Source organism: Tursiops truncatus, chromosome 6, assembly GCF_011762595.2.
Source record: "Tursiops truncatus isolate mTurTru1 chromosome 6, mTurTru1.mat.Y, whole genome shotgun sequence".
In the NCBI taxonomy this organism is placed as follows: Eukaryota; Metazoa; Chordata; class Mammalia; order Artiodactyla; family Delphinidae; genus Tursiops; species Tursiops truncatus.
This window is the reverse complement of record NC_047039.1, coordinates 81,428,732-81,456,518: the sequence shown is the minus strand read 5'-3', so window position 1 is coordinate 81,456,518 and position 27,787 is coordinate 81,428,732. Positions and strand designations below refer to the sequence as shown.

Below are 27,787 nucleotides of genomic sequence, written 5' to 3'. Positions count from 1 at the left end.
AAACTCCCCAGCCTGGGGTTTGAGGCCATCGGAGACCTGGTGGCCTCTGTGCCACCCCAGCTTCTAATCCCCGCACAGGCTTTCCCCTTCCAGCTGGACCCTCCACTCGCCCCCAGCACCTGAGCACCCCTGACATTCTGGGCCAAGCACATGCAGTCCTCTCAGCCTGGAGCACCCTCTCCCCACCTCCTCACTGGAGGTGAGGCCTCCCTGCCGTGCTTCCCTGCCCAGTGGAGGTGACCGCGGCTCCCACCTCCCAGCCCCCAGGCTGAACTGGGTTGGGGACAGCATCACATCTGACCAGCATCACACGCACAACTCAGGCTAAAGGCTCCGTTACTGCAGGTCAGTCAGGAATGCAGACCCCCCGGAGCTGGGTGGACACCAGAATTCTATCCCAGGCTAGTGACCCCAAAGGGAAGAAAGTCAACTGTCCCTCGACTGGATGGGGCAGGGTAGGGTGTGGAAGAGGTAGACAAGTAGGGATTGGAAGTTTGGGGGGCTTACCTTCCTCAGTGTTTAAGCTTTGGAAGAGGGTCATAAAATGTGACACAATAATTACACCCAAAACCAGTCCAAAGTGCAGAGACCTTTGCAACTTAAAACAAACAAACAAACAAACACTTTCATGCCCGCAGTTTCATGTCCCCTGCAGGGCAAGAAGTGAGAGTGCCTTGGCATGTTGTCATCTATGATTGGATCCAGACAGACAGGGGGAGGGAGACAGCTGGACCAAGAGGGCCCAGCTCTCCCAGGCACCATCTCGTGTCCCCAGGCAGCCCCTGTGTGATGGCCTGAGTGCTCACTTAGCCCTGATGAAAGACCCTCCCAGGCAGGACTGGCTACAGAATTTGCCGGGTCCAGTGCAAAATAAGACTGTGGGGTCCTGAGTTCAAAAACGGGAAAAAAGTGCCACTAAAGGTACCAAGACATAAAGTTTTTCCTTTCTCTCATGGTCTCTGTCTTGATCTGTCGTGGTGTCTTTAAAATGTATGACTGAATATCATGATCTACACAGGTGCCCGAGTGCTGTGACTCAGAGAGGGCACACCAAGTCCTCTGGCTGCCAGCTTCCCTCCCCTGCCAGATACAGGACGGACATGCTCTGCCCGGGTAGGGAGCGGGCAGTTGAGCCAGGCTTCTCCCCTTCCAATGGGGCCACTGCCCTAACACACGGAGATGGGTGATCCCAAGGGTATCCCAACCTCTGCACCAGGACAATAGATGCCTGGATCACGAGACGACAAGAGGCTTGCCCTGCAAGGTTGCCAGCCGAATGCAGCCAGGGCGAGAGCCCCAGTAGTAGCTGGGCAGTAGTGGGGAGGGGGAGGCTGGTAGGACCTGGGGGCGCCAGGAGGCGAAGCAGCTGGAGTCTGAGAACTCGTCCTCAGGAAGCAGAGAGGCAGCAGGAGATGGGACTTCGTGCGGGACCTCAAAGCCCTGGTGCACACTTCACTGCCCATGGGGCTTCACTTTAAAATATAAATCCAAAGATAAAATTAAGAATTTCAAGACATCGACTGCCGAGCATTCAACCAAGCACAGAGTGCTTCTGAGAGCAGGGCTCTGTACAACCTACAACCTGTTCCCAGCCCTCTTCCCAGGACACATACCCTGAAGGCTCCAGGGCTAGACTCAGCCTTGGCTCACCTGGGACGGTCCTTTTTTTCTCTAGTATCCTCCAACCCACTGGGATCTCCACTCCCTGGGGTCTATAGGAAGCTGGAGCCCTTGTGCAGTGGCAGAGGGACACTGGGATAGGAGTCAGGGGATTCGATTACAAGTCCTGACTTTGGTTGAGGATTTGCTGTGTGGCCTCGAGCAAGTTGCTGTACCTCTCTGGATCTCAGTTTCCACAACTTAATTCGTTGAGTGAGTGTTTACTGAGCACCCACGTTGTCCAGGGCATAGTGGGCCTTTGTGGGAGAGACAGAAATTAATAGGAGAGTTCCGGCCCTCAGGAAGCTTGCAATTAAGTCGGGAGGATAAGACTCACACAGAAATCCCTGGGGTGGTGTCATACACAACCTCTCTTCACCCACCACCCTCAGAGGGAGGTTGAGCTGAGCCATTAGCCCCACTTTACAGATGATGTCTCCTCTTGGGTCAGCCTGGTGGCAGGTGAAAGCATGGACTAGGGGTCACGCAGGCTTGGGCTGAAATCCCTGCCCTGGCTCTAACTGGTGGGGCAATCTTGGGCATGTCACTTAGTGCCTCTGAGCTTCATGGATTCATTTGTAAGGTGAGGGCACAACCTGTACCTCTGAAGGGGTGCTGTGAAGAAGCAGTGACACAAAGGATGGGGCAGTTCAGATGGCTGGTTTCCTTCCCTCTTCCTCAGTTTCATGAAGCTCCAGCCCAGTAAGCTCCAGCCCAACCCTACAAGCATTAGATGGGTGGACATGGCTGGGTAGCCACGAGAAAGGTGTGGGGGCTCTCAAGTGACTGTCTACCCAACATAAATCAACAGTGTGAGGCGCTGGCCCTCAAAGCCACGGTGTGATCTCAGCTGCATTAACAAAGGTACAGTGGACAAAGTAAGGGCGATGATGGCCTTGCTAGGCTTCAGGCTGGAGCTCAGCTCTGGGCCCCCACTCTTGCACTGGGGGTGTGTGATTATTTTTTCTTTTTTTAATAAGGCATTGGTTGGGCTTCCCTGGTGGCGCAGTGGTTGAGAGTCCACCTGCCGATGCAGGGGACACGGGTTCGTGCTCCGGTCCGGGAAGATCCCACATGCCGCGGAGCGGCTGGGCCCGTGAGCCATGGCCGCTAAGCCTGCGCGTCCGGGGCCTGTGCTCCGCAACAGGAGAGGCCACAGCAGTGAGAGGCCCGCGTACCGCAAAAAAAATAATAATAATAATAAGGCATTGGTTATATACAGTCAAGTGGGCAAGTCTTAAGAGCACGGCTCACTGAATCTTCCCATATGCATACACCTATGTAAACACCACTCAGATGAAGATATAGGCCATTTCCAGCCCACCAGAAGGCTTTCTCATCCCCCTCCCAGTCCATCTCCCTCAAAGGTAACAACTGTTCGGACTTTTAAAGCCTTCTAATAAATTAGCTTTGACTGTTTTTGAACATCATATAAATGGACACATATAGAGGGTATGTTCTTGCATCTGGCTCCTTTCAGATGCAACTTTATATCTGTGAGATTCATCCTCGTTGTGTGTTAGAGTGGCAGGTGATTCTTTTTTGTTGATGTGTAGTATTCCATTACATGAACTATACCATAATTTGTTTGTTTACTCTACTGTTAATGGACATTTAAGTTATTTCCAGTATTTGGTAATTATAAGTAGCCCTATGATGGCTTTTGGTGGGAATAATCACTTATTTCTCTTGGGTATGTACCTGGAGCAGAATTTCTGGATCACAGAGTTGGCATACACTTAGTTTCAGTAGGTACTGTCAAAAAGTTTCCCAAAGTAATTGTACAATTTTACATCTCCTCCAGCAGGGTTTGAGAGTTCCAGTTGTTCCACATCTTTGCTAACTCTTGGTATTGTCGGTACTTTCCTTTTTAGCCGTTATGGCGGGTGGGTAGTGGTATCTCATTGTGCATTTCCCTGATGACTAAGGCTGCTGAGCACGTTTCATATGCCTACTGGCCATATGGGTGACCTCTCCTGTGAATTGGGCCTTTTCTCTTGAGTGGTGCTGGCCGAGTTCAGAGAAGGGGGGCAGGGTGTCAGATGAAGAACAGTTGAAGGGCCGGGGGAACATGGTCACACTCTGCAAACTTCTAATGAGCTGACCTGGGGAAGAAGGAACAAAAATGGTCTGTGGATGCCAGCGCTCAGAAGACAGATTTACTGAGGTGACCAGGACATGGATTTCCGATCAGCGCAATGAATTGTCTAAAAATAAACAATGTCCAAGGAGGCACTGGGCTGATTCAGGAGGTGGTGAGCACTTGTTATGCCAGGCATGTGAGCAGAGATGCTAGAGCCCTAGATGAGGTTTTCCAGAGACGGCTGACGTCTCGACTGATGGTGGGTTTTAGGAGTTGACAAGATGAGATTTCAGGCCTATGAAGGCCTGGTTCTGTTATGTAAGACATGTTTGGAGCCACTGAGTGGAGAGCATGGGGACTCAGAGATGATCAGCTCTCTTTAAAAAAGACTTGTTTCCTGGCCTGTTTGCATTATTCTCCCTGGCTGATCTCATTCTCTTAGTCATACGGGAAAGTACCTTCTGAAAAAAGCAGGGAAACAAGACACAGCATTTGACTCCGTCACTCTCTGCAGTGAATCTGAGCCCCATCCCAGTTCACACGGAGCCTCAAAGGTCCACACGTCAAAGCTGTCAAAGGGTTTAAATTAGAAAAGCACGTGTGTGTGCTTGCACCATTGTGTGTTTTCATTTTGCACCTCTTGAGGTCATCACGGTGTCTGAGTCACTGAACGAATCATTGTAAGCAAGAGGGCTCCAGGAAAAGACGCTGAACCCATCGCCCTGTCCCAGCTGGCCTGCCCACCGGCCCTGCAAACCCTGCCGTACTCCACTCTGTGGTTCCTTCTCCCCACCTCTCTGCAACTGCCCTGGCTCAGGCCACCACGCGCTCTCACCAGCCTCTGCCTCTTCCATGGCCTCTTTTTCCACACCAGCTGAAAAGGGTACTAGCAAGCCAAATACTAATACCAAGGGGAGGGGCCGTCAGAGTTCTGTCATTGAAGCATCATCTTATTGCACTCCACCCCCACCCCCCAAGACTGAAAGCTACTTGAAGGCAAGCATCCTTGTCTCCCATGGTCCCTGCTTCTCTCAGGTGCTGAAGTCAGTTTTGTTGAATAAGTGAATGAATGAATGCTTGGCATTACTACTGACTTTGACAGCCTTAAGACAAAAGCCTCGGTGGAATAAAAGCTGGCTTGTAGAAAAGCTTGTGAACTAACTCCTATTCTCACTCTCCATTTCATACACATGAACTTTGTCACCTTGCCTCACAGCAGGGGTTAACATAGGCACAGGTTTATGAAGCACGTTTTTGTATCTTCTAAAAAGTCAATATGAAAAGTATCATGGGCAATACCAAAAGGCAAAAGGCAAGTTGGGGGGAAAATATTTGCCGCACGTTGAACAAAGGGCTAATTTTTTTTTAACAGAGTTCCTAAATTAAAAAAAAAAAAAAAAAAGAAGAGTCCAGTGAAAATGTGGGAAGAGGAAAAGAACAGGCAATTCACATAAAAAGAAACATCAACGGCTAATAAGCCTATGAACAGAGAATGAAACCCACCCATAATAAAAGTAAATTGAGAAAGGAGACATCAGTTCTCCTCTATCAGATTAACAAAGATGAAAAAGTCTGAGAATCTCTGGTGTTGACAAGATGTGGAGGAGACCAACATTCTCACACAGAATAGAAGGACACACTGGTACACCCTCTCTTGAGGCAAGTTAAGTCATATCTATCCAAATGCACACACGCTTTGACATAGCAACTCCACTTCTAGGAATTTATCCTGCCAGTTTACTCACTGAATTGTACAAAGATATATGTACAAATCATCTGGTTATTATCTATCTTAGCAAAAAACTGGAAACCACATAAAAGTTCATCAATAGGGCACTGGGTAAATGAATTATAATGTAGACATACAATAGAATGCTATTAACACCATTCTTGAGGCTACCATTGCCTGTTATGTCAATGTACCTTCTAACAGCATGCATTATTCTGTACGTACCGCATACTAGCCACAGTGCTTAACTCTTTACGTGGATAATTTCATGCAATCCTAATAACTCTGTGAAGTAGATACTTCTTACTTCCCATTTTAGCTGAAGAAACTGAAATGCAGTAATCTGACTGTATCAGTTTTCTAGGGCTGCCATAACAAATTACCACAAAGTGGATGGCTTAAAACAGCAGAAATGTATCCTGTTGCAGTCGGAAGGCCAGAAATTGGAAATTAAGATGTGGGCAGGGTTGGTTCCCTTTGCAGGCTCTGAGGGAGACTCTGTACCTTGCTTCTCTGGCTTCTGGTGACTGCTGGCAATCCTTGGCATTCCCTGGCTTGTACCTACATCACTCCAATCTCTGCCTCTATTGTCACGTGGTCTTCTTTCCTGTGTATGTCCACTCCACTTCTCATAAGGACACCAGTCATTGGGTTTAGGGCCCACCCTAGCCCAGTATGACCTCAGCTTAACTAATTACTTCTGCAAAGGCCCTATTTCCAAAGAAGGTCACTTTCTGAGGTTGTCCGGGTGGACATGACTTTTCAGAGGATACTATTTAACCTACTACAGTGACCAAGGTAACAAAGCTAGTAAGTAGTAGAGCCGGGATTTGAATCCAGGGGGGCAATGTGTACTCATTACCACTGCTCCATGCTGCCTTCCCATAACAGCTCACACTTTTATAACACTAACAATGTCCCAGGCACTGACTTAAGCATTTTACATATAATAACTAATTTACTCCCCACAACAAGCCCACTTCATACATGTGCAAATAGAGATTCCCCACAATAACCCCATATTACAGATGGGGAAACTGAGGCACGGGGAGTTAAAAGTTACCTGAGTCTATGCAGCCCATAACTGACAGACCTTAGATTTGAACCCAGGGAGGTATGTTCTTAACCACTATGCAAAACTGCCTCCCAACACTCTGAGAATTAGGGCTAAGAAAACATTTCTTTCTCCTGAAGGACTGGTCTTTTTTAATCAGACATGATGTGGTCTCCAATTCATTGCTTCTCCCTTTCCCCTTCAGTTGTCATGATTCATCAGCTGATTTGAGTGTCCAAATAGAGTTGCCATCATTCAGCTAGGACACTGGCATATTTTCTCTCCTTAATCTGTGCTGGGCATTTTGAAAGGCCTTCAGAGAGACCCATGCACCCACGCAAATGACATGCAAACTGTTGTGTGCATGGATATATTCATTTTTCTGGAGCAGGAGTCCATGGTTCCCATCAGATTCTCAGAGCTTCATGATCCTAATTTTCAAGTTTTCTGCCCTCCCTCCCTCCTTCCTTTCTTTCTTCCTTTTTTCTGTTCTCACCAGTTATGTTGCCTATGCCGGTTTATTAAGCAATCTCATACCCTTTTAATGGTGTAAGTGGAATGTAGTATAAAACCCATAAACAAATGCGTGCAATGTTTCCATTCAGTCTGACTTTTTAAATCTTCCTGGGTTTGCGTGGAGGAAGTCCGCCTTCCTGACTCTCCTCTCTGTTGTCTTTTGAGTGCTTCTGAGGCGGGATCCGGTTCCTACCCCGGCACGGGCCAGGTGCTCACCCTGCGCTCATAGATAGCAAACTTGTAAGCAGTGTGCGCTGAAAAAGCCAATCGGACACAGAAGCCTGGAGCTCTGGCGCTCAGGGGGGTTTCCAGGCTGACCAGGAACTGGGCAGTGTGACCTTAAAGCCTTGTCTGGGCCTAAATTTCTCCAGAAAGCAAGGGAGAAGCCAGGAAGGCAGAAGTAGGTGGAAAGAACCCGCAGCTGCAAGCCTGACCCTTCCCGCTGCCTGCCATCCCTGGAACTTCCTCCTTGCCAACATGCTGCAGCCACGTGCCCCCAAGCCCCGCCCCCAATCACCTGCCCCCTCACCAATCCCCGCCCCCTATGCGTCCCATCACCTGGGCCTTCCCACGTGCCCACCACGCACCACACGTCCCGCCCCCATGACCCACAACGCTCCACCGCGTTCTTCTAGCCCCTGCAGGGGCCCCATCATGCTCCTCACGCCCCGTACATTGCTCATAAAGACAAAAACGAAACAACCAAACAACAACAACAAAATCCCAGAAAGAGCCCTTGATTTTTGACTTTGAGTCAAGGCTTAAATGAATTCATTTGTAGATTTTAATAGAAATACTATCTTTTTTTTTTTTTTTTTTTTTTTTGCGGTATGCGGGCCTCTCACTGCTGTGGCCTCTCCCGTTGCGGAGCACAGGCTCGGACACGCAGGCTCAGCGACCATGGCTCACGGGCCCAGCCGCTCCGCGGCATGTGGGATCTTCCCGGACCGGGGCACGAACCCGTGTCCCCTGCATCGGCAGGCGGACTCTCAACCACTGCGCCACCAGGGAAGCCCTAGAAATACTATCTTAATGCAAAGGCCAAGGGAAAACTTTGAGATAATCAGCACTCACCTTGATGGTCAAAGTCTGGTGGTCAGTGTATGCAGGAGAAGCCTCACATTATGATGTGTATCAGCGCTTATTAGGAATTATTAAGCCTATTATTTAATAAGCTTATTAGAAACAAGGAGCTTGTTAGAAATTCAGAGTCTCAGGTCCCCTCCTAGGCCTACTGAGCCGGCATCTGCATTAACAAGATCCTGAGTATCTCCAATGCTAGAGAAGCACTAGTGTAGAACACAAGGACTCTGATTTCTCAAGTTTACCAAACCCTGGAGAGCACTTGGGTTTTTCTGGAATACACATCCCAATTGGATGACCTGGAATAATTCCTACTGGGGTTCACTATGCTATCTATAAAAAGGGGTCATTATACCGGCCCTTCCTCCCTTACAGGATTACTGTGAGTTTCAGGTGAGATCATGGGTTCATTCTATGTATTGTGAGGGGGCTGAGGGGCTGCAGGGTTGGTGGGGAGCAGAACAGGTGTGGTTTCTGCCCTCACGGAGCTGACGGGGTGGTGGGATGGGAAAACATGTAGATAATGTTGTGTGATTGTCACGGTTACCTCAGGGCTTTCATTTGCTTAGTCTTTTACATATTCTTTCATTCAGTGATCAGTCACTAATTAAAACATAAAATCCTTGCACTCTGCCAAGCTGCTGAGCTCTGAGCTCGACACTGGGGAAGCAGAAATATCAGATGAGCCATGAACTCTGTCCTCAAGGATCTATCAGTCTAGTCAGAGATAAGGATGTAAGCAGCTGATGACACTTAGAACAGACTATGGCTGGTTCTCTGAGGCCCATTCAGGGGGCTGTGGGAGCACAGGTGGGGCAATGAGGCGCTTTGATTTAAAGGACGATTACAAGTTTGCCAGGTTGAGAAGGAAGAGGACAGCATTCCAGGCAGAAGGAACAGCAGGGGCAAAGGCAGCAAGGCATGCAGTCACATATGCTTGCACCATGACCAGGTGTAGAGAACTGGGGGGCGTGTCAGGAGATGGTTTGGAGAAGTAGCTTGGGGCCACATCTTAGATGGTCCTCGTGTCGGATGCCAAGGAATCTGGTAGGAAATGGGGAATCCCTGAATGAAGAGGAATAACACTATCCGAGCTACGTTTCACAAAACTCTTTTAACAGCAGCATGAGAAGAAAAGACTGGGGTTAAAAAAAGAGAGAGAGAGAAAAGACGGGCGCAGAAAGACTCTTAAGAGGCTCTGCTAATAGCTCAGGGGGAGAGATGACAAAGTACTCGACTGGGGATAAACATGAATAGAAGAGATGTTAAGGAAGGTAGAATTGATAGGACTTTTGACCAAATGAATGCGGTGGTGAAAGGTATGGAGGTTTTTGGCTCAGAGCCTGGGTGGATGGTGTTACTGTTAACCAAGAAGGGGGGACCCTGGAGGGAGACTGGGTGGTGAGCCTGAGTTGGGCCTGTTGGGTGTGAAGTACCTTAGGGACACCCTCTTGGCTTTGTCCCCTAGGCTGGAGTCACGGATGCCTAGAGCTGAGGAGTGTGGTCCAGGCTGGACACAGGAGTTTGGGAGTTCTGAGTGTATAGGGAGTGGTGGGAGCCCTGGGAGTGGATGGGACTATAGGAGGGTGCGGGGTGAAAAGGAATATGGTTGAGAGTGGCACTAATATTTAAGGGCTGGGAAGAGATGAGTCCATGAAGGAGGTTGAGTGAGGCCAAGAGGATTTCTGCCTTATCACCCACCAGCATCATCTCCCAGGAACAGTCCTGGAGACACCTCCCAAGAAGCCCCGGAGTGAGCGGTGGCTGGGGCTGGGGATCTGAGAAGGAAGAACTGAAACAGAGACAGCACTTTCACAAATCTCTTTTTCTCCAAGAGAAAGGATGTAAGAAAAGGAGAAACAAAAGAAATGCTTGAGTTTGTTTCGTTTTTCAGATCAAAAACAGATCCAGCACCTCCTAACATCGAAGAAAACCTCCTAGACTGTCCTAGGTTGACTCCAGTGAGCTCATTCTTTCGTTATCGTTAAGAGCAAAGAAAGTCTGGTTTTATCATGATTAACCAAAGGAGGATTTTACAAAACAAAACAAGAGACAGGAAATGGTCCCCAAATTATGCCATCTGCTTCATGTTTTTCCATACAAACAAGCCTGTCGCTTTAAACTAATAATGGCTCCTAGCAGCCAAATAATTGATCTACTTGGTGTTTTGGCTTTAAGTGAAGAGTGAACTGGCCTCTTTAGAAATGTTGGCAGCCTGGCTGGTCCATTAGTAAGACAGCAAAATCAAAACACTGACTGGAAAAGGTCATTATGACTGGGCTCAGCAGGAGTCATCGATACATGACGTCATTTCAGAAACAAGCAAGCCAAGGTCGTGAGCCCCCTGGACAGAGTCAAACTACCCTTTGCGGCCCATCACCACCCTCCTTCACAGATACTGAAGTCTCCCAAGAGGACACCAGGGTCTGAGCCAGGACTGGTTTCATTTTACCCTTTCTTTGCTCAGCCTGAATCTAGAGGAATGTGATTTTAGAGCCTGTGGCATTCAGCAGGTCATTAAGGAAGGCCCTCAGTCCTCCCATGTGCATGTCCCTTAGATGCTCTTTTCACCTCTTCCCCTCTCCCAGGTCTGTCTCTGTCTCTTTTCACACTCCTCAGCCCAGAAACACCCACCTCCCCTTTCGGCCCTGTCTCCAGCTCCTACTACCTTCTCTCTTCCTTTCTCCTCCAAGCTTTTAGAAGAGCTGTGGGCTCTGTCTCCAAATCTTCGGCTCCCATTAGCTGCTTCTTCCTCTCGCTAGCATTAACATCATTGCAGGTACCAAGCACAGGACCAAGGGCTTTCCCTGCATCATCCCCCTTAATCCCAACAGCAACCCATCTGAAATGGATGCTATTATTATCCCCTTGTACAGAGGAGGAAACGGGCTCAGACAGGCTGGGTCACTGGCTTCAGTAAAGCAGTGGCAGATCCCATTTTTTAACCCTCTGCAATGCCCTGGCCAAAGTCACCCAATCATGGTGGCCCTTTCCCAGTCCTCTTCCCCTCTGTCTCTCTGCACCAGCTGGCACTGCCAATCTCTATCCTCCCTTGGCTCTTGGGAACCAGTTTCTCCCGTTCTTTCCTTCCTCTTCATAGGGTGGGTTCCCCTGGATTTCATCCCTGGCGCTTCACTTTTCTCATGATAGAAAGTCTTCCAAGGGAAGCTCTGAGTCCTCTTAATTCCAGGTCCACTGGAAAGCATCTTGCCCACCCCCTCATTGCTCATGGTCACTCTAAGTGGGTGGCAGAGCTGGGGCTGGAGCCAGGTGTCCTAATCTCCAGGTCAGCCCATTACTCAGAGCTGCCACTACCTACTCTTAGCTTTTGTGGTTTTTTTGCTGAGCAGCAGGAAGCAGCCCAACCCTGGAGGAGGGAGAAACTGTGAGACCCTGATAAGGTGGGGAGGAGGTTATTTTTAGAGGACACTGGCTTTCTACTTAGGCTGGGAGGAACTTAAGCGCCAGGATCTTCTAAAATGTGGGTTTGCAAGACTGGCTCATTAAATAGAATTAACACATCTAAGTGACAGCACTCCTTGCTTTCACCCTCTGCCTGTTTGTTGTGTGGCTCGAATTGATGAGAACCTTACTATTTGTCTCCATTTCCTCTTAATTCAGTGAGGCTTTAAGATGGCTTTGGAAAAAATATATGATAGAAAGTAAGGTAGAAACAAAAATGAAACTTCAAGATGAGGGCGCTATTGTCTGAGCAAGGGGAAGTCCTGGACAGCAGCAGACCAAAGAACAGGGGGTGTTGAACAGATCCCCAAGACCTGCCTGAGCAGCAGGAAGTGTCAGGAAAGACATGAGAAAGGCTGGTGGAGACTGCCTGGCATGTCCAGCAGCGTGTGACCTTGAGCAGGGGGCTCTGCAGACCCTCGCCAGGAACAAAATGTTTGTCACCACTGGGTGAAAATGGGAATTTTTAGGTTCCCCCACTGAGGGCCCAGAACCTGGATTAGGATCTGGTTTTGTGATTCTACAGGGAAAAGTTTAGGCCAGGTAATATGCAAGAGTTTGAGAGGGCCAAGGTCAAGGCTAGAAAAGATGGGGAGGGGGTGTGCCTGCAGAGCTCCGAGGCAGCATCACAGACACCAAATAGACGGGGAAACAGAAGCCAGGGAGCGACTGGACTGGAGCCTCTAGCCCTGCTCAGTTCATTGGGTCTAAAGCTGTTTGACTCACAAGCTTCTTTGCGAAGGTGATGGCTGCCACCCAGCACAGATGCCCATAATCACCGTGGAGCGCGCTTCCTGGGTGTGTACTGCCCAGGCTTTCCGAGGGTCCTACTGGGTCTTAGTATAAGATCCGAGTCAGAGGGACCGCCAAAGTCTCTGGTCTCCGCAGCCCTTCCGGATATGCGCGGCTGTGCCTCCAGCGTCTCAGGCCCAGAGCCGGTGAACAGGTGGGGGGAGCGCCGGCGGTCAAGAGCGCGCCCTACTGCTCTCACGGCCCTGGCCACGAGCTCTATCGCGGGAACCAAACCCCGCTCCTACAAATGGGGAAACCGAGACCCAGGGAAGGGAGGAGGCTTGTCAAGTTCACCCAGTGAGTTGGCGAGAGCCAGAGAACTCCTGCCTCCAGGCTCTTCCCCTCTTCTTTCCACCTCCGCGCGAAAGGCGCGTAACGGTGGTGCTTTAAACCTTGTCATCCCACGCAGTTTGGGAAAGTTTTCTTGCCGCAAACAGGCGAAGCGCGAACCCGGGTATCACGTTCACTTGTGCCAATGCGTCCCCACTCCCACCTCCACTCTCTCTGCAGCCGGCGGGGAGGCCGCGCCTGAGTGCAGCGCTCGGCGGCACCTGTACCCAACAGAGCGCCCGGGGCGCCGAGCCACTGCACGCTGGAGTCAAGCGCGCAGCGGGAACGCCGGCCCCGCCATGACCCCCGCTCTCAGCGCTGCTCCTCGAGAGCCCCCAGGTCCTTCTCCCTTTTACAGACGCGGCGTCGGGGTCCAGAGGGAAGGGCGCCCTGGCCGGGGCCACGCGCGCCGAGTGGCGCGGATGCGAGCGCCCGGTTCCGGACCCCGAGACCCAGGCTCCCCAGCCCCGGAGGCAACCCGAGGCGGCGGCTATTTATAGAGGGAGCCACGCTCAGTCCCTCTTGGCGGCGGCGGCGACAGCTGAATATTTTGCCCAGATATGGCTGGGGCCCCGGTGAGGGGGCAGGGAGCCCCGCGAGCGCGAGGGGGACCCCTGGCCGGTGGGACACTTACCGGTCAGTGGAGCCGCGGGGGCTGGCGCGGGCGCAGGCGGCGGCGGGACGAGCGCGGGCGGCCGGCGGGAGAGCGCGGGCGGCAGGCGGGTGAGGGGAGCGCGGGGCTGGAAGAGCTCCCGGGCGGCCGCGAGCGGGCGGGCGCTGTGGGCTCCGGGGGTGGGAGCCAGGGGCGGGCCCGGCTCTGCGCTGTCACCGCGCCTCGCCCCGCCCGCCCAGCTCGCCTTCCTTACCTCTCCCTCCACTCGGGGGCGCCGGGGCGCAGCGCGCAGTCTCCTGCCGGGGAGAGACGCCCACAAGGGGAAGCGCGGGGCAGGGACCCTGGCCGCCGCAAGCTTGGGTCCGCGGCCAAGTGGGTGCGCGTCGCCTCCTGTCTGCGTCTAGGTTTCCCCACTTGTACCAGGTAGAGTTATCTGGAAAAAGGTGGGAGGAGTTTTATTCCTGTGTGGTCTAAGATGTAAGAATCGGTAGGTCCTTGTGGAGCAAAGCCAGCCAAGCGGTTGCTGCACCTTTACCTCCTTTGATTGAAGCAACGACCCATCCGGTCTTATCAGCAGCCCAACTAGGTCCGGTTTGAGCCGAAGCTTTAGTCACGATCATTTTGTGAACATGCAGTTCCAACAGAGGCAAATGCATTCCCTCTATACTGGAAGAATAGAGTATCCAAAATACGACTTAAAATAACCAAAACAACCCCAAAAGCCCCACCTTTTTTTTCTTCCAGTTTTATTGAGATATGATTGACATACAGCACTGTATAAGTTTAAGGTGTACAGCATAATGATTTGATTTACATACATCATGAAGTGATTATCACAATAAGTTTAATGAACATCCATCATCTCACATAGATACAAAATTAAAGAAAAAAAATTTTTCTTGTGATGAGAACTCAGCATTTACTCTCTTAAAAGACTTTCATATATAACATACAGCAGTGTTAATTATCTTTATCATGTACGTTTTATCCCTAGCACTTATTTATCTTACAACTGGAAGTTTGTACTTTTTGACTGCCTTCATCCAATCCTCCCCCCAAACAAAAATGTGATCTTCTTTTCTATGAGCTTGTTTGTTTTTGAAGTATAATTGACCTACAACATGTTAATTCCTTTTGCACAACATAGTGGTTAGATATTTCTATACATTGCAAACTGATCACCATAAGTCTAGTTACAATATGTTACCATACAAAAATATTACATAGTTATTGACTAAATTCTCCACACTGTACATTTCATACCCTTGACTTAGTTTGCAACTGGAAGTTTGTACTCTTAATCTCCCTCATCTATTTCTTTCCTCGCTCCAACCCCTTCCTCTCTGGCAACCACCTGTTTGTTCTATGTCTATAACTCCATTCCTGTTTTATGTTTGTTCATTTGTTTTGCTTTTTTAGATTCCACATATAAGTGAAATCATACAGTATTTGTCTTTCTCTATCTGACTTATTTCGCTTAGCATAATACCCTCTAAATCCATCCATGTTGTCGCAAATGGCAAGATTTCATTCTTCTTTGTGGCCGAGTATATTCCATTGTGTTTATGTACATCTTCTTTATCCATTGTCTGTTGATGGGCACTTAGGTTGCTTCCATATCTTGGCTATTGTAAATAATGCTGCAATGAACATAAGGGTGCATATATCTTTTCAAATTAGTGTTTTTGTTTTCTTTGGCTAAATACCCAGGAGTGGAATTGCTGGATAGTATGTTAGTTCTATTTTTAATTTTTTTGAGGAATCTCCATAGTGTTTTCCATAGTGGCTGCACCAACTTACATTGTTACTAACGCTGTACTAGGGTTCCCTTTTCTCCACTTCCTCACCAACACTTATTTCTTGTCTTTTTGATGATGGCCATTCTGACAGGGGTAAGGTGATATCTCATTGCGGTTTTGATTTGCATTTCCCTGATTAGTGATGTTGAGCATCTTTTCATATGCCTATTGGCCATCTGTATGTCTTCCTTATACAGATGGGGAAATATATCTATTCAGATCTTCTGCCCTTTTTTTAATCATTTTTTTAACATGTTGAGTTGTATGAGTTCTTTGTATATTTTGGATATTAATGCCTAACTGGATATATCATTTGCAAATATCTTCTCCCATTCTGTAGGTGGCCTTTTTGTTTTGTTGATAAGTTTCCTTCACTGTGCAAATCTTTTTAGTTTGATGTAGTACCATTTGTTTATTTTTGCTTTTGTTTCCAAAAGCCCCACTTTCTTAAAAGGGTAATATGTTTTCCAGAACAAACCACTTAAACCCAAACAGAAACTTTTAAGTGTTTTAATTTTAAAAATGGCTCATAAAAAGGAATTTCTGTGGACAGAAAATAAGGTGTCTTTGGATTATTATAGGATAGTTTCTGGTGGGATAGACCCTATTAATATAAACTTTTTAATATTGGTGTACAGATTACTAATGAGAAACACCTTTTTAAAATCTTGTTTCCGTGCAAATGTACTCCTACATTACAAAACCCTCATGGGTATATGAGAATATTCCTCTCAAGGGGCATGTGCAATATATTTTTAAATAATGCAATGATTTAATATTTCAGATTTGAAATTTTAAACCCTTTTGTTGTGGAATCAAACATTTAAGAAAAGGGCATACAACATAACTGTGCAGGTTTAATAATTTTTATCATGAGAACACCTGCTGCAACCACCAAGTTAAGAAACAACACTGCCAGCAGCCCAGAAGCCAACCTGTGCCCTTCCGGGTCGTCACAACTCCCTCCTGAAGTTGACCACTTTCATGACTCTTTCGGTAATCACTTCCTTGCTTGCCTCTTTCCTCCATAGTTTATTTTCATTTGCGAAACTCTATGTTGTGAGATTAATCCGTGTTGGCTCACGTGACTGTAGTTTGTTTACTCTCATTGCTGTAGAGGTTTCCATTGCATGAATATATCACAGTTTTTAGAAACATACATTTTACTATTAATGGACATGTAGGTTGTTTCTGGGTTTTAGCTATTACAAATAGTGCTGCTGTGAACATTCTTTACCAGTATCCTCCTGCACAAGCGCACACATCTTCAACACACTTGGAATTAACAAAAATGGAAACATTTTCACCATTCTGGCATATGAGCAGTATCTAATTGAGTTTTGAATTTGCATTTCCCTGTGTCCTAATGGGTTGAGCACCTTTTCATGTTGACTGGCCAGTTGGATTTCCTCTTCTGTAAAGTGTTTGTCCAAACGTATTGCCCATTTTGCTTCTGGATACTCTTTTGTTTATTGAATATATGTAATCTATTATTTTCCTCTGTGTATATATATATATATGTATGCGTGTATATATATATCCTCCAATCCGTGCTTTGCCTTTTCACCTTCATAATAACGTCTTTGATGAACAGGTGTTCTTCATTTTAATCTTGTCTAGTACAGTTGACCCTGAAACAACACAGGTTTGAACAGTGCAAGTCCATTTATAGATGGATTTTCTTCAATAGAAAATACTACAGTACTGCACTGTCTCTGGATGGTTGAATCTGAAGATGTGGAACCACAGACACGGAGGAACTGCATATAGGAGGGCTGACTGTGAAGTTACATGGGGATTTTCCACAGCAGGGAGGGTTGGTGCCCCTAAATGTCCTCCCCCCACCATGTTCAAGGGTCAACTGTATATCAATCTTTTCCTTTATTGTTAGCACTTTGTGCATCCAGTTTAAGACATCTTTCCTGCTCCTGGATTATAAAGGTATTTTCCTGGGTTATCTTCCTACAGTGGCCATTCATGTTTAGGCTTTCAGTCCACCTGGACTTGACTTTTGAATATGGTATGAGGTGGGGGGCAAGTCTCTCTGTCTGTCAAACTGTCCCAGCACCAGATTAACTTTTCAGTTACATCCACAACTAATTGCTTTATTTTAAAAAGTAATAGAAACATTCCTAAAGTTAGTGAAGTACAAACCACTTCTTTCTTATCTGTGGACAATTTGAAGATTTTTGTTGTTGTTGTTATTAGGGAAAGAAACCATTATAAAAAAACATTTACACTACTTTATTTCACTTAAACATTTGTGTGTCAGGATATTTTTACTTTATCATAAATGATTACTTAAATCACTGGCATGAACATTCCTGAATTTTGAATCACTTTAATTATAAATACTAAATATAAATTTTAAATAGCTGGAAAGACAATTTCAACACATTTTACATGAAAAACTTGAAACATCTGGTCTTTATTTTCTTTCCGTTCTTACTTTTCCTAGATGTTCTCAAATAAAAATAAGCAAATGACTAAAAACTTTTATCTCTGGCCTCGTCTTCTCCCCTTCTCTCCATATTTCCAATAGTTTATGCATATCTTCACACAGAGGTCTACTAGCTTAAATTCAGTATATGTTCAAAATCAAAAATTTAGGCTTCCCAGTCAAACTGAGTAAGGGCTCACCATCCTAGCGCTCACAAGAGCTGCTTGGGTGCATCTTTTCCCAACACCACATTCAGTGAGGTCACATTGTTAGCTGGAACGCAACAGCAGTAGGAACATTTACAACATGGGAATCGTCAGACACTACAAATCAAGGCTCACTCCCCGCATGACCGCAGACACCCACCAGAACCAGCTGTCAAACATTTACCGGGATATGACTGGATAGAGAGATGACTAAGACCCCTCCCTCCCTCAAGGAGCTCACAATCTAGTTGCGGTGACTGGCACAGACAACTAGTTATATGCTATGAAGGTCAGTGAGATCTGGGCAGCACGAGGGGCAGAGTCAAAGTACAGTGCAGTAGGAGGGGCACCAGGGAAGGCTTCATGGACAGACTGGGAGGTCAGGGAGGATACTGACAAACAAAAATGGTGGGGAGAAAATGAGCTGCAGTCTGAGGGAAAAGAATAAGAGTGGTCTGGAGGGAAGTGAGGCTTCCTTTAGAGTATCAGTAGTCCTAGATGAACATGCATGGGGTTTGGAAAGGTCCAGTGTGGCTGGCACAAGGAGTAGTAAACAGGGAGGTTGGGCAGGGAGACTGTAAAGGCCTGCGTTTTCAGTCCAGACTCTCTGGGCAATAAGCCACCCAAGATTTGGGGTGATCTGGGGTGATCAGGACGTGCTGGTTTGCCTGGGCTGTTCCTCCAGCAGCACCACTAGCAATGCTGATGGGCTAAAGACTCGGGAGAGACTTCACATGGTGTGGTGAGCACCTGCTTTGGGACCCATCACTACCCCAGGGTAGGGTTAAGTCACGGAATTCTCAGTCTAACTGGAGAAGAACCGAGCACCACAAGGAAGACAACATGAATAGAAAGGGAAACTCTTCACCTTAAGATCATAAAGCCTAGAAATGATAAGATAGTCAGTTTTTGTATTGATAAACATTTTATTCTAATATTATAGTAATAATTCAAGTGCAATTCTCTTTGAAAAGTCAACTCTGTTAAAACAAAACTTGTTAAATATCTTTCATCAAACACAAACATATTCTTTTCAATCCCGCACAGCAGTCAGAGCCATGTAGCAGAGGTAAGATTTTTTTTTTTTAAAGCCTACTACATTTTGTTATTGCTAAAAAAAATCTGAATTAGTTGTCAGGGTCTCAGAAGCAATGATTAATTGATTTTTGAAAGCTCTACCAGATACTCTGACATAAAATCATGAATCCAGATATCTGTGTCTGGCAGTGACGTGTCCACTAAATAGACCACTACTTTCCGGTCCCAAGGGTTAGTGTTTTCTATAACTGTCTGCACCAATGCCACCAGAGGTTTCTTCTCCACGTGATTTCGAAACACCATCGAAGCCTCCTCAGACCACTGGCTGCACTTCACTCCTAAGAGGAAGGGAGTTTGCAGATCAATGAGGGGTCAAATGAGCCTTTCTTTGACCAGTTATAATGGAAAACTATTTAAATAGTCCCAAAGTAGTTAAACACACCAGCTTAGACTTGCCTAACTGAAAAACAGATGCTGAAGAATCTTACAACAGTCTTGCTTACAGTTTTTCTATTCTGAATGGGGTTATTTCTGTAAACCTTCACTTACAGACACAAATTTCATTTGAGATTTAATCCTGTGATATAAAATGAAGTTATAATAATGACTGCCCATTTCCGTAAAGTATATGTAGATATAGACTGATGGAGAATGAAATATCAATATCAATGACATTTCTCTTATTTACAGATTTTTTTCCCTGATGAACCAGATATAGTAAAAAAAAGAAAAGAAGAAGAATTAATACACTTAACAGTATTTTATTTTATTTGTGGTACGGGGGCCTCTCACTGTTGTGGCCTCTCCCGTTGCGGAGCACAGGCTCTGGACGCGCAGGCTCAGCAGCCATGGCTCATGGGCCCAGTCGCTCCGCGGCATGTGGGATCTTCCCGGACCGGGGCACGAACCCGTGTCCCCTGCATCGGCAGGCAAACTCTCAACCACTGCGCCACCAGGGAAGCCCAACAGTATTTTAAATTACATACATCACCATGGTAAAAGCACTGGAATGAAAGTCTGGAGACTCAGTTACTATTCCCAGCTCTTCCTCTATCAAATGGTATGATCGTGAGGAAACCAGTTGATTTCTCAGGCCTCAGTTTACTTCTTGTAAAATAAAGTGGTTGGACCAGATGAATTTTAAGTCCCATGCATTTCTAAATCCCCATGACTTTTAAACTTGAGAGCTCAAGTTAGAGAATTCTGAATTAGGTTTTAAAACAAAACTGAGACAAGAATATGTATTTTTCAAGAAGTATTATTAACTAACATAAATTAAGTTCACATATGTTAGATTAGATATATAAATTATGCCCCATAGTGATGAAGGTCTGGGAGTTCCACATATAATTTAAAAGACTTTTCGGTGTAGTGAGTGGGCTAAATTCTTTGATTACTAAGAATTTCCCATGAGAGAAGCCTAGAACTGTCTATAAGCTGCTGCTTCAGTGACTGTAACAGAGCCTGAGCCTCCCAGCACTGGCACGAATTCAGTGAAATGAAGCAGCTGTAGAGTCCCCTGCACAGGGAACACCAGTGACTGTGGCCACGAAGCCGGGGTGGGGATGATGGGGCCATGCGATCCTCCCTCACGGAGATCCCTTCACTGGGCCGTTTGATTGTCATGTTTAACAAAATGTGTTGTTAGAAAAACCTGAATGTTAAAAAGTGAAAATGAAAAATGTAGCCATTAATTCTGAAGAAACCATTTAGAAGTTTGAGTTCAAAGCAGATCAGTGGTAGTCATGCCATGTGTAAGATGCCATTTTTGGTTCATATCTGTCTACCATGGGAGTTTCCTTTGAGTTCTAGTAGGAGACACAAAGAAACTGGAAAATACTTCAAATAAGGCAATCTCTCTCTCTCTCTCTTTCTACCTATCTATCTACATATATATATCTTCAATAAACGCTGTCAATAAGAAGAATTTATATACATAATTTCTCTCATTTCTGAGATCAAGTCAGTTCTGCCACTGCTAAGTGTATGGGGTGAGCGGGGGGTGAGGAATGAGGGTTGCACATGTGGTCATAACTTGCCCTATCCCAGCAGAGCAGGACCTCCACACAACTGGAGGTGTCGGCACCCCTCAGCCCTCTTGGCCTCCGCACCCTCTGCTCACGGCGACAGCTCTCTGGGTGGAGTTTCAGCTAGGCACCCATGCTACCTACTGGTAGAGGGCACACAGATATCTGCACTGCCTTCACAGAAGATAAAACAAATCTCATCAGACAGTATCATAAAGAAGTACCACTCTACACCTATTAACTCAGCTCCTCAGATTTTATGACAGTCAACAGGCTGGTGTGAGTGTGGTGAAATCACACACTTGTGTGTTGTTAGTTGCGATGCAAGTGGAAACTGATTTGGCCATGAAAATGGTCATATTCTACGAGCCAGGAATGTTTTATAATTGTGAAAGTCCATTACGTAGATGCATTATAATTCCTGCAATAAATTATGAAATCTTAATCGCGCAATGTTCTCCTGTTGGTTATTTGTCTCATTGTTTCCATTTGCTTGTTTTGGCTAATATATGTAGCTGTGGGTTTTTTTCCTCAATACTACAATAAAAGTGTAAACAACCTAAATGTTCAACAATAGGGAAACAATGATTAAACAGAATATTTTGCAGCTATTAAAAATTGTTATCAGGACCATCAAACAACCACCCAAAAAGCAATAGTGTGAAAGCAGAATGCAATACTGTACCTGTATGAAGATTACAGTTTTAGAAAAATACTCATACATGAAACCAGAGACAGAAAGGAATATGGAAAAACAGAAATAGATATAGTGGAAGGGCATGACCTTGAGAGATCATTAAAAATTATCAATAGGCCAATGATTCTGTACCCAGGACAAAACGACAATATATACTACTATTGTGTCATGAGTCCAAATTCCCCAGAAGTTACCTGCTAGTTGAGCTGTGACTGCTTGAAACGGCAGCTTTCGGAACATGTCCACCAGGGGCTGCACTTTTCTTATGTTGACTAATTCGTGCTTGCCATAGTCCAGCTCATACACGGACACCAGTCCATTGGTCAGGATTCCTTTTAAAAGCACCCTGTACCACCTAGATGTGCATTGGAGTAAAAAGGAAGAAAAAAACGCACAAAGTCAACACCTGCTTTAAGGGCAACATTTTTTGATAAAAAGGAAAATTAATACAAATGTTATTTACTAAAATATAAAACTATGCTGTTGTAGAAGTTTTTAAAGAGACTGCTTCTTCTTTTCCAAAGGTTACTATTCTCTGCTTTGTCACTGGCTCATTTGATGCAATTTGTTCACTCAATACCCTTTTACAGGCCTCACGGAGCTAATAAAGGAAAACCACCACTAAGCAGGAGGAAACAGTGCTACAGAGCACAATCAGGACAAGGCTGGCAGATCCCTTCACTTTGATGGGGAGACAGGAAATGGCCATACTATGGGGACAAGGTCCATGTGTGGAAGATGGAAAGAGAGAAGCAAGCGGGACCAGGTATGGAGAATGCATTAATTCAGGGACTTCCAGGCAAGATACTTTAGGGCTATCCAGGTAGCATCTGGACCAAAGGTCTGGAGCTCAGGAGAATGGCTGAAGCAGCAGATACAGATTAGAGTTGGTAGGGGGGAAGGTCATCAAAATAAAGGTAGTTTATGAAGCTATGAGAGAGAATGAGAATGCTTCAGCAGAGAATGTTTGAAAAAAGTGAAGTGAGGACAGAATCCTGGGAAACACAAAAATTTAAGGCAAAAGAAGGTTACCCAGTAAAAGGAGACTGAGGAATAGAAGGTAGGTGGCAGCAGGAGGTCCTGAAAAGAGTGATGCTGCAGAAACCAAGAGACAAGTAGTGTAAAGCATTCCATGTTACAGGGAGGTCAACTAGGATTGAGTTAGCAGAAGCCACTGGACTCGGTAATGAGCTCTATATCTTTAATAAGAATGGTTTCGGGACTTCCCTGGTGGTGTAGTGGTTCAGAATCCACCTGCCAATGCAGGGGACACGGGTTCGATCCCAGGTCCAGGAAGATCCCACGTGCCGCGGAGCAACTAAGCCCGTGCGCCACAACTACTGAGCCTGTGCTCCAGAGCCCGCGAGCCACAACTATTGAGCCCTCGTGCCACAGCTACTGAGGCCCGCGTGCCTAGAGCCCGTGCTCTGCAACATGAGAAGCCACCGCAGTGAGAAGCCTGCTCACTGCAACGAAGAGTAGCCCCCGCTCACCGCAATTATAGAAACACCATGTGCAGCAACAAACACCCAGTGCAGCCAAAAATAAATAAAATAAACTTATTAAAAAAAAAAGCTACAAAGAGGCCAACTTCAAACACTGTATATAATTGGGGGGTTCTGGGAGGAACTCTAGAAACCTTCAGATAAGCCCAAAGTGAAGCAAGCAATTACCCATGAATCACAGAGACAACAGGGACACAGAAAGGTATCATAATAAGTACATGACCTGAGGGCCAAACAGACCTGACCTTTGGGGGCCAAACAGACCTGAGCTGGAGTCCCACTGAGCCATTTTTCAGTCATGTTAACTCTGGGCTCTTTATTTAACCTCTCTGTACCTCAATTATCTCATGTGTAATGTTTAATTTCAATTTACTTGCAGAAATAATACATATGAAGTGCCTAACACATTAATTTGGCATATAACAGGCAGTTGGCAAATGGCAGCCATTATTATAAGTATTCTTAAAATGAAGATAAGCTGTGCAAATAAGAACTTTAGATTAATTTGAAGAGAAATTTCCGTATGTGGAAATGCCAGTATGGTGCAGGTTGCTAATTCATATAAGTGTAAAAGGAGATAAAAACATTTGGTTTCCACCAATATCACTGTCTTTAAACTGTACAAGGCAAATGATTGATGGTCTGTGCTTTTAGTCTATAAATAAGAGGTACAGAGCTGTGAGGAGAGAACCATCAGGAAACCTCTGTGTTGCATTTCTATTTAGCTTTCAACTTTCAAAACTAAGAGCTTAAATAAAGGCTTCAGTTTTGACGACATTACCAATTTCAGTGCAAGGCTACATGTGGATCACCTGGAGAGTTTACTTAAAACACAGATTCTGGGGTTCTACTACCAGAGATTCTGACTCAGGAGGCCTGGGGTGAGGAAGGGGAATCTGCATTTTTAATAGGCTGCCCAGGTTATTCTTAAATTGGGATAGATTTGGAAATCACTGTAAATCAAAACTGTACCTGAAATTCCTAAATCTTAACTTACCAGAGCTGGGAACAAGGTTTAGTAAATAGTCCTGGGTTGTAAGCAAGACAGAAGCTCTGAACACTTTACATTGATTCAGTTCATAAAGTTTCAAAAAATATCAGATAATCTGTTCCCATATATAAGACATCCCTTGATTATCTGGGACAAATTAACTGATTAACGCCCCAGAGTCCTGAGGCAGAACTGTTCAATCCATGGGGGAGTAGGGGTGGAGTCTGAAGTCCCACACTACAGATCTCCGGTGTTCAGAGATCTTCACATGATCCTTCCCTCCAAGTGGCACCTCCCCACCACTAATCATCATTAATCTGCTCCTCAGGTAAGGGTTAGCATTAGCTTGGCTTTAACTGAGATTAAACTATCCAATAACAAAGAGTTCTGATGAGGCAAATTGGAACCCATTTATGCTTATGATTGTAAATAACATGACATAGTAAAAATATTTTTTAAAGATGAAAAGCTTATGACATATAAGTTGAATGCTTTTTAGAATGAGAGCTATTATACTTTTCACTTTTAAGTGTTGAAAATTAGTTTTTTTCCTCCCATAAAAATAACAAAATTTTATAAATGCCTGTACTTGCTATCTTAAGAATGAATGAGGGGCTTCCCTGGTGGCGCAGTGGTTGAGGGTCCGCCTGCCGATGCAGGGGACACGGGTTCGTGCCCCGGTTTGGGAAGATCCCACATGCCGCGGAGCGGCTGGGCCCGTGAGCCTTGGCCGCTGAGCCTGCGTGTCCGGAGCCTGTGCTCTGCAACGGGAGAGGCCACAGCAGGGAGAGGCCACAGCAGTGAGAGGCCCACGTACCGCAAAACAAACAAACAAAGAATGAATGAAAGCATTTTATAGAAAAAAAATAAGCAGTTGACCTTTCAAGTTGAGTTTTGGGGGGTGTGTATGTATGTCTGTGTGTTGGGACAGGGAGGGTAGGGGGAGAGATTGTTCTTTTTGTTCAGCATTGTCAAATAAGCTGGCACATTTCCCCTAAGAAAGCTGGCAAAGGGAAGGGGGAGCGGGGAGCTTGTGCCATTGTCCAGGGCTTCCCGGAGTGAGTGTATAGCTTGAGGAACTTGGGCTTCCTTGGGTTGGAACCAGCACATCCTGGGGGCTTCAGGAGAGGAGAGTGTGGATCCAAATGTGCAAACGTGAGAAAACAGACTGAAAGTGCTAAAACAAATGTAAGGAATTATGATTCTCACTGTCCAAAGGCCAAAGAGCAGTGAAATAGGCATTGTTGCACCTTATAAAGGGTGCCACAAGCTCTCTAGAAAGAAACTGACTGCATATATCAAAAATCCTGTAATCTTTAAACAAGTGACTTCTCTTCTAGGAATCTATCTCATAAATACATAATCAGAGAGCCGAACAAAGATTTAAGTTCAACATTATTTGTAACAGTGAAAAATCTGGGAGAAAAAAACCTACAAAAGAAAGTGATAAGTAAATTATGATTTCTCTATATGATGGAATATTTAGCCATTAAAATGTTTATGAAGAAATCTCATCACATGGAAAAGTGTTCACAGAATTATGTTAAGTGAAAAAGTTTAACTTTTAACAAGGGTTTATGTTGGTTGACGGACTTTGTTTTCTTATACTTTTTTTTTTTTTTTTTTTTTTGTACGCGGGCCTCTCACTGTTGCGGCCTCTCCCGTCGCGGAGCACAGGCTCCGGACGCACAGGCTCAGTGGCCATGGCTCACGGGCCTAGCAGCTCCGCGGCATGTGGGATCTTCCCGGACCGGGGCACGAATCCACATCCCCAGCATCGGCAGGCAGACTCTAAACTACTGCGCCACCAGGGAAGCCCTAAACATTTTATTTTATTTATTTATTTATTTTTGCGGTACGCGGGCCTCTCACTGCTGTGGCCTCTCCCGTTGCGGAGCACAGGCTCTAGACGCGCAGGCTCAGCGGCCATGGCTCACGGGCCCAGCCGCTCCGCGGCATGTGGGATCCTCCCGGACCGGGGCACGAACCCGCGTCCCCTGCATCGGCAGGCGGACCCCCAACCACCGCGCCACCAGGGAAGCCCCTAAACATTTTATTTTTAAAATTTAGAAAGTCATTAAATAAAAGACATTATTTCTTAAATAAAAAAATATTTTTCTCATAGGAAAGTAGAAAAAATATTTAAACATTCACTTTAGATATAATGAGGTTTTTAACAGCACTAGGGTCATTAGATTTTTAGATAAATGGCATCATTTTAAATATTAGAAAATTGCACAATTCATTGGTCTCATTTCACATTCAAAATTCCCATTTGTGCAGTTCCAAGTCCCCCTGCAGGGATTAAGGACTCTTGGTATCATTCTACACGTTTTTCTTAGGAGGAGAATAAAAGGCTCTGTCTGTCCAAGGACCTACTTATTTTCCACTTTTGCAGCATACACTTGGTCTTTCTCCACTGCCACATGGCGCTCCTCAGACACACTGTAATAAAGAATCATCTCTTCCATCAGAACTTCCAGCTTATGTATCTCTTGCCACGGCTGGACGACAAAGTAGCCCGGGTGACAGGCCACTGGCACATACACATCCATGTGTTCCCCTGGCTTGGACAAGTGGACAGGAGGTGGCAGCTCCTCCATGGAGAAAGAGCTAGTATGGTCTACCAACGACTTTTTGAGGATATCCGAGAGGCTCTTTCTGAAATTCTCTCCAGTGTTGCCCACAATGGAGGTGTTCGCACTCTTGCTGTTGGGGGAGCTAGCTCCGCTGGATATGGCACTCAGAAACACATCCTTCTGATGCTTCCACAAGTCTGCGTTTGTGATCTGGCGATTGATACTGCGGTGAGGGTCGGGGAAGTTCTTGGGGGTAAATAAATAAATATGTGCCATCCCTCTGGTTTCATCCACTTTTGTCACCTTTGGAAAACACACAAAACCAACTTAAAGAAATCCAAGTTCACGCTGAATTCTGAGATGGTTATAATATTAACTTTAAATATTATAAAACAGCATTTTGCAAAGAACCCAACTTGCTAAAATCATTTTATTTGAGGTCAGATGAATTATCTAGCACAGCTGTAGCAATGAATAAGCTCGTAGGTCCAAGTAGTCTAGAAACCAGTGGCAAGCTTGTGGAAATGAAAAATTTACTAACCTCTAAAAACTGAGAATATCTATGACTGGCTAGAGGTCATTATCACTGAGAGGAAGTGATTCTATATATCATGATTAATTTTTTTATATTAATGACATGTTAAAACACTCAAGAAAGAGTAACCCAATGAACCCCCATGTGCTCATCATCCAACTTCAACAATAAAAAATAATAAAAACGGCAAAATGTCCTGTAAGAATTCTGCTTAATGCTGGTGTACTCTCAGACAGGGAAGGGAAAGAAAAAGCTTTGACCTTCACCATACCCTTTGGGATCTTTGGTCCAAAGTCCTTGTTTGGTCCTAATATCTGCTCTCACTCCTCTCCCTTTCCCCCAGTTACATGAGAGGAGAGGGACCTTGGGAGAAAAAGAGGAAGAAAGCTCCACTGAATAGGCCAAAATTATAGTCACCACCTTGCACCTTTCGCCCAGGAGACCTCTGATTACCTGGCTACCTTTTTCTGTCAGAGGGGTGAATGTCTGTATGGGAGCACCACACGTTGATAACTGGACTGTGTGTCCCAAAGGGCTGGGTGACTGTTAATTCTTCTCATCAGCTCCTCTGGTTTATCTCAGGAATAACAAAAATGAGACACTTCTAGCCACATCTATCTTTTACCAAATTGGGCTAGAAATGAAAGGC

General features: G+C 45.8%; 2 protein-coding genes across 7 annotated transcripts in view; both read right to left on the bottom strand.

The window, feature by feature from the left end:
• Positions 1–13,552, bottom strand: part of TMOD1 (tropomodulin 1) — an 88,541-nt gene extending 74,989 nt beyond the window's left edge. Inside the window, exon 1 of one of the 2 annotated variants that reach the window (XM_073806325.1) lies at positions 13,343–13,552. The gene's annotated coding sequence lies outside the window, so the exon portion shown is untranslated. The remainder of the gene's footprint in view (positions 1–13,342) is intronic. The other variant, XM_033858328.2, reaches the window with a different exon arrangement.
• A 3,873-nt stretch (positions 13,553–17,425) lies between these two features.
• TDRD7 (tudor domain containing 7) overlaps positions 17,426–27,787 on the bottom strand; it is a 90,290-nt gene continuing 79,928 nt past the window's right edge. For 3 of the 5 annotated variants that reach the window (XM_019949011.3, XM_073806317.1, XM_073806316.1), the window contains 3 exons: positions 26,404–26,906; positions 21,723–21,883; positions 17,428–19,142 (listed from right to left, as the gene is read on the bottom strand). In XM_019949011.3, coding sequence (XP_019804570.2) covers positions 18,922–19,142; positions 21,723–21,883; positions 26,404–26,906 — 885 coding nt within the window. In that variant the 3' untranslated portion in view covers positions 17,428–18,921. Of the gene's footprint in view, positions 19,143–21,722; positions 21,884–26,403; positions 26,907–27,787 lie in introns of all 5 variants that reach the window. The other 2 variants (XM_073806318.1, XM_019949010.3) reach the window with 2 other exon arrangements.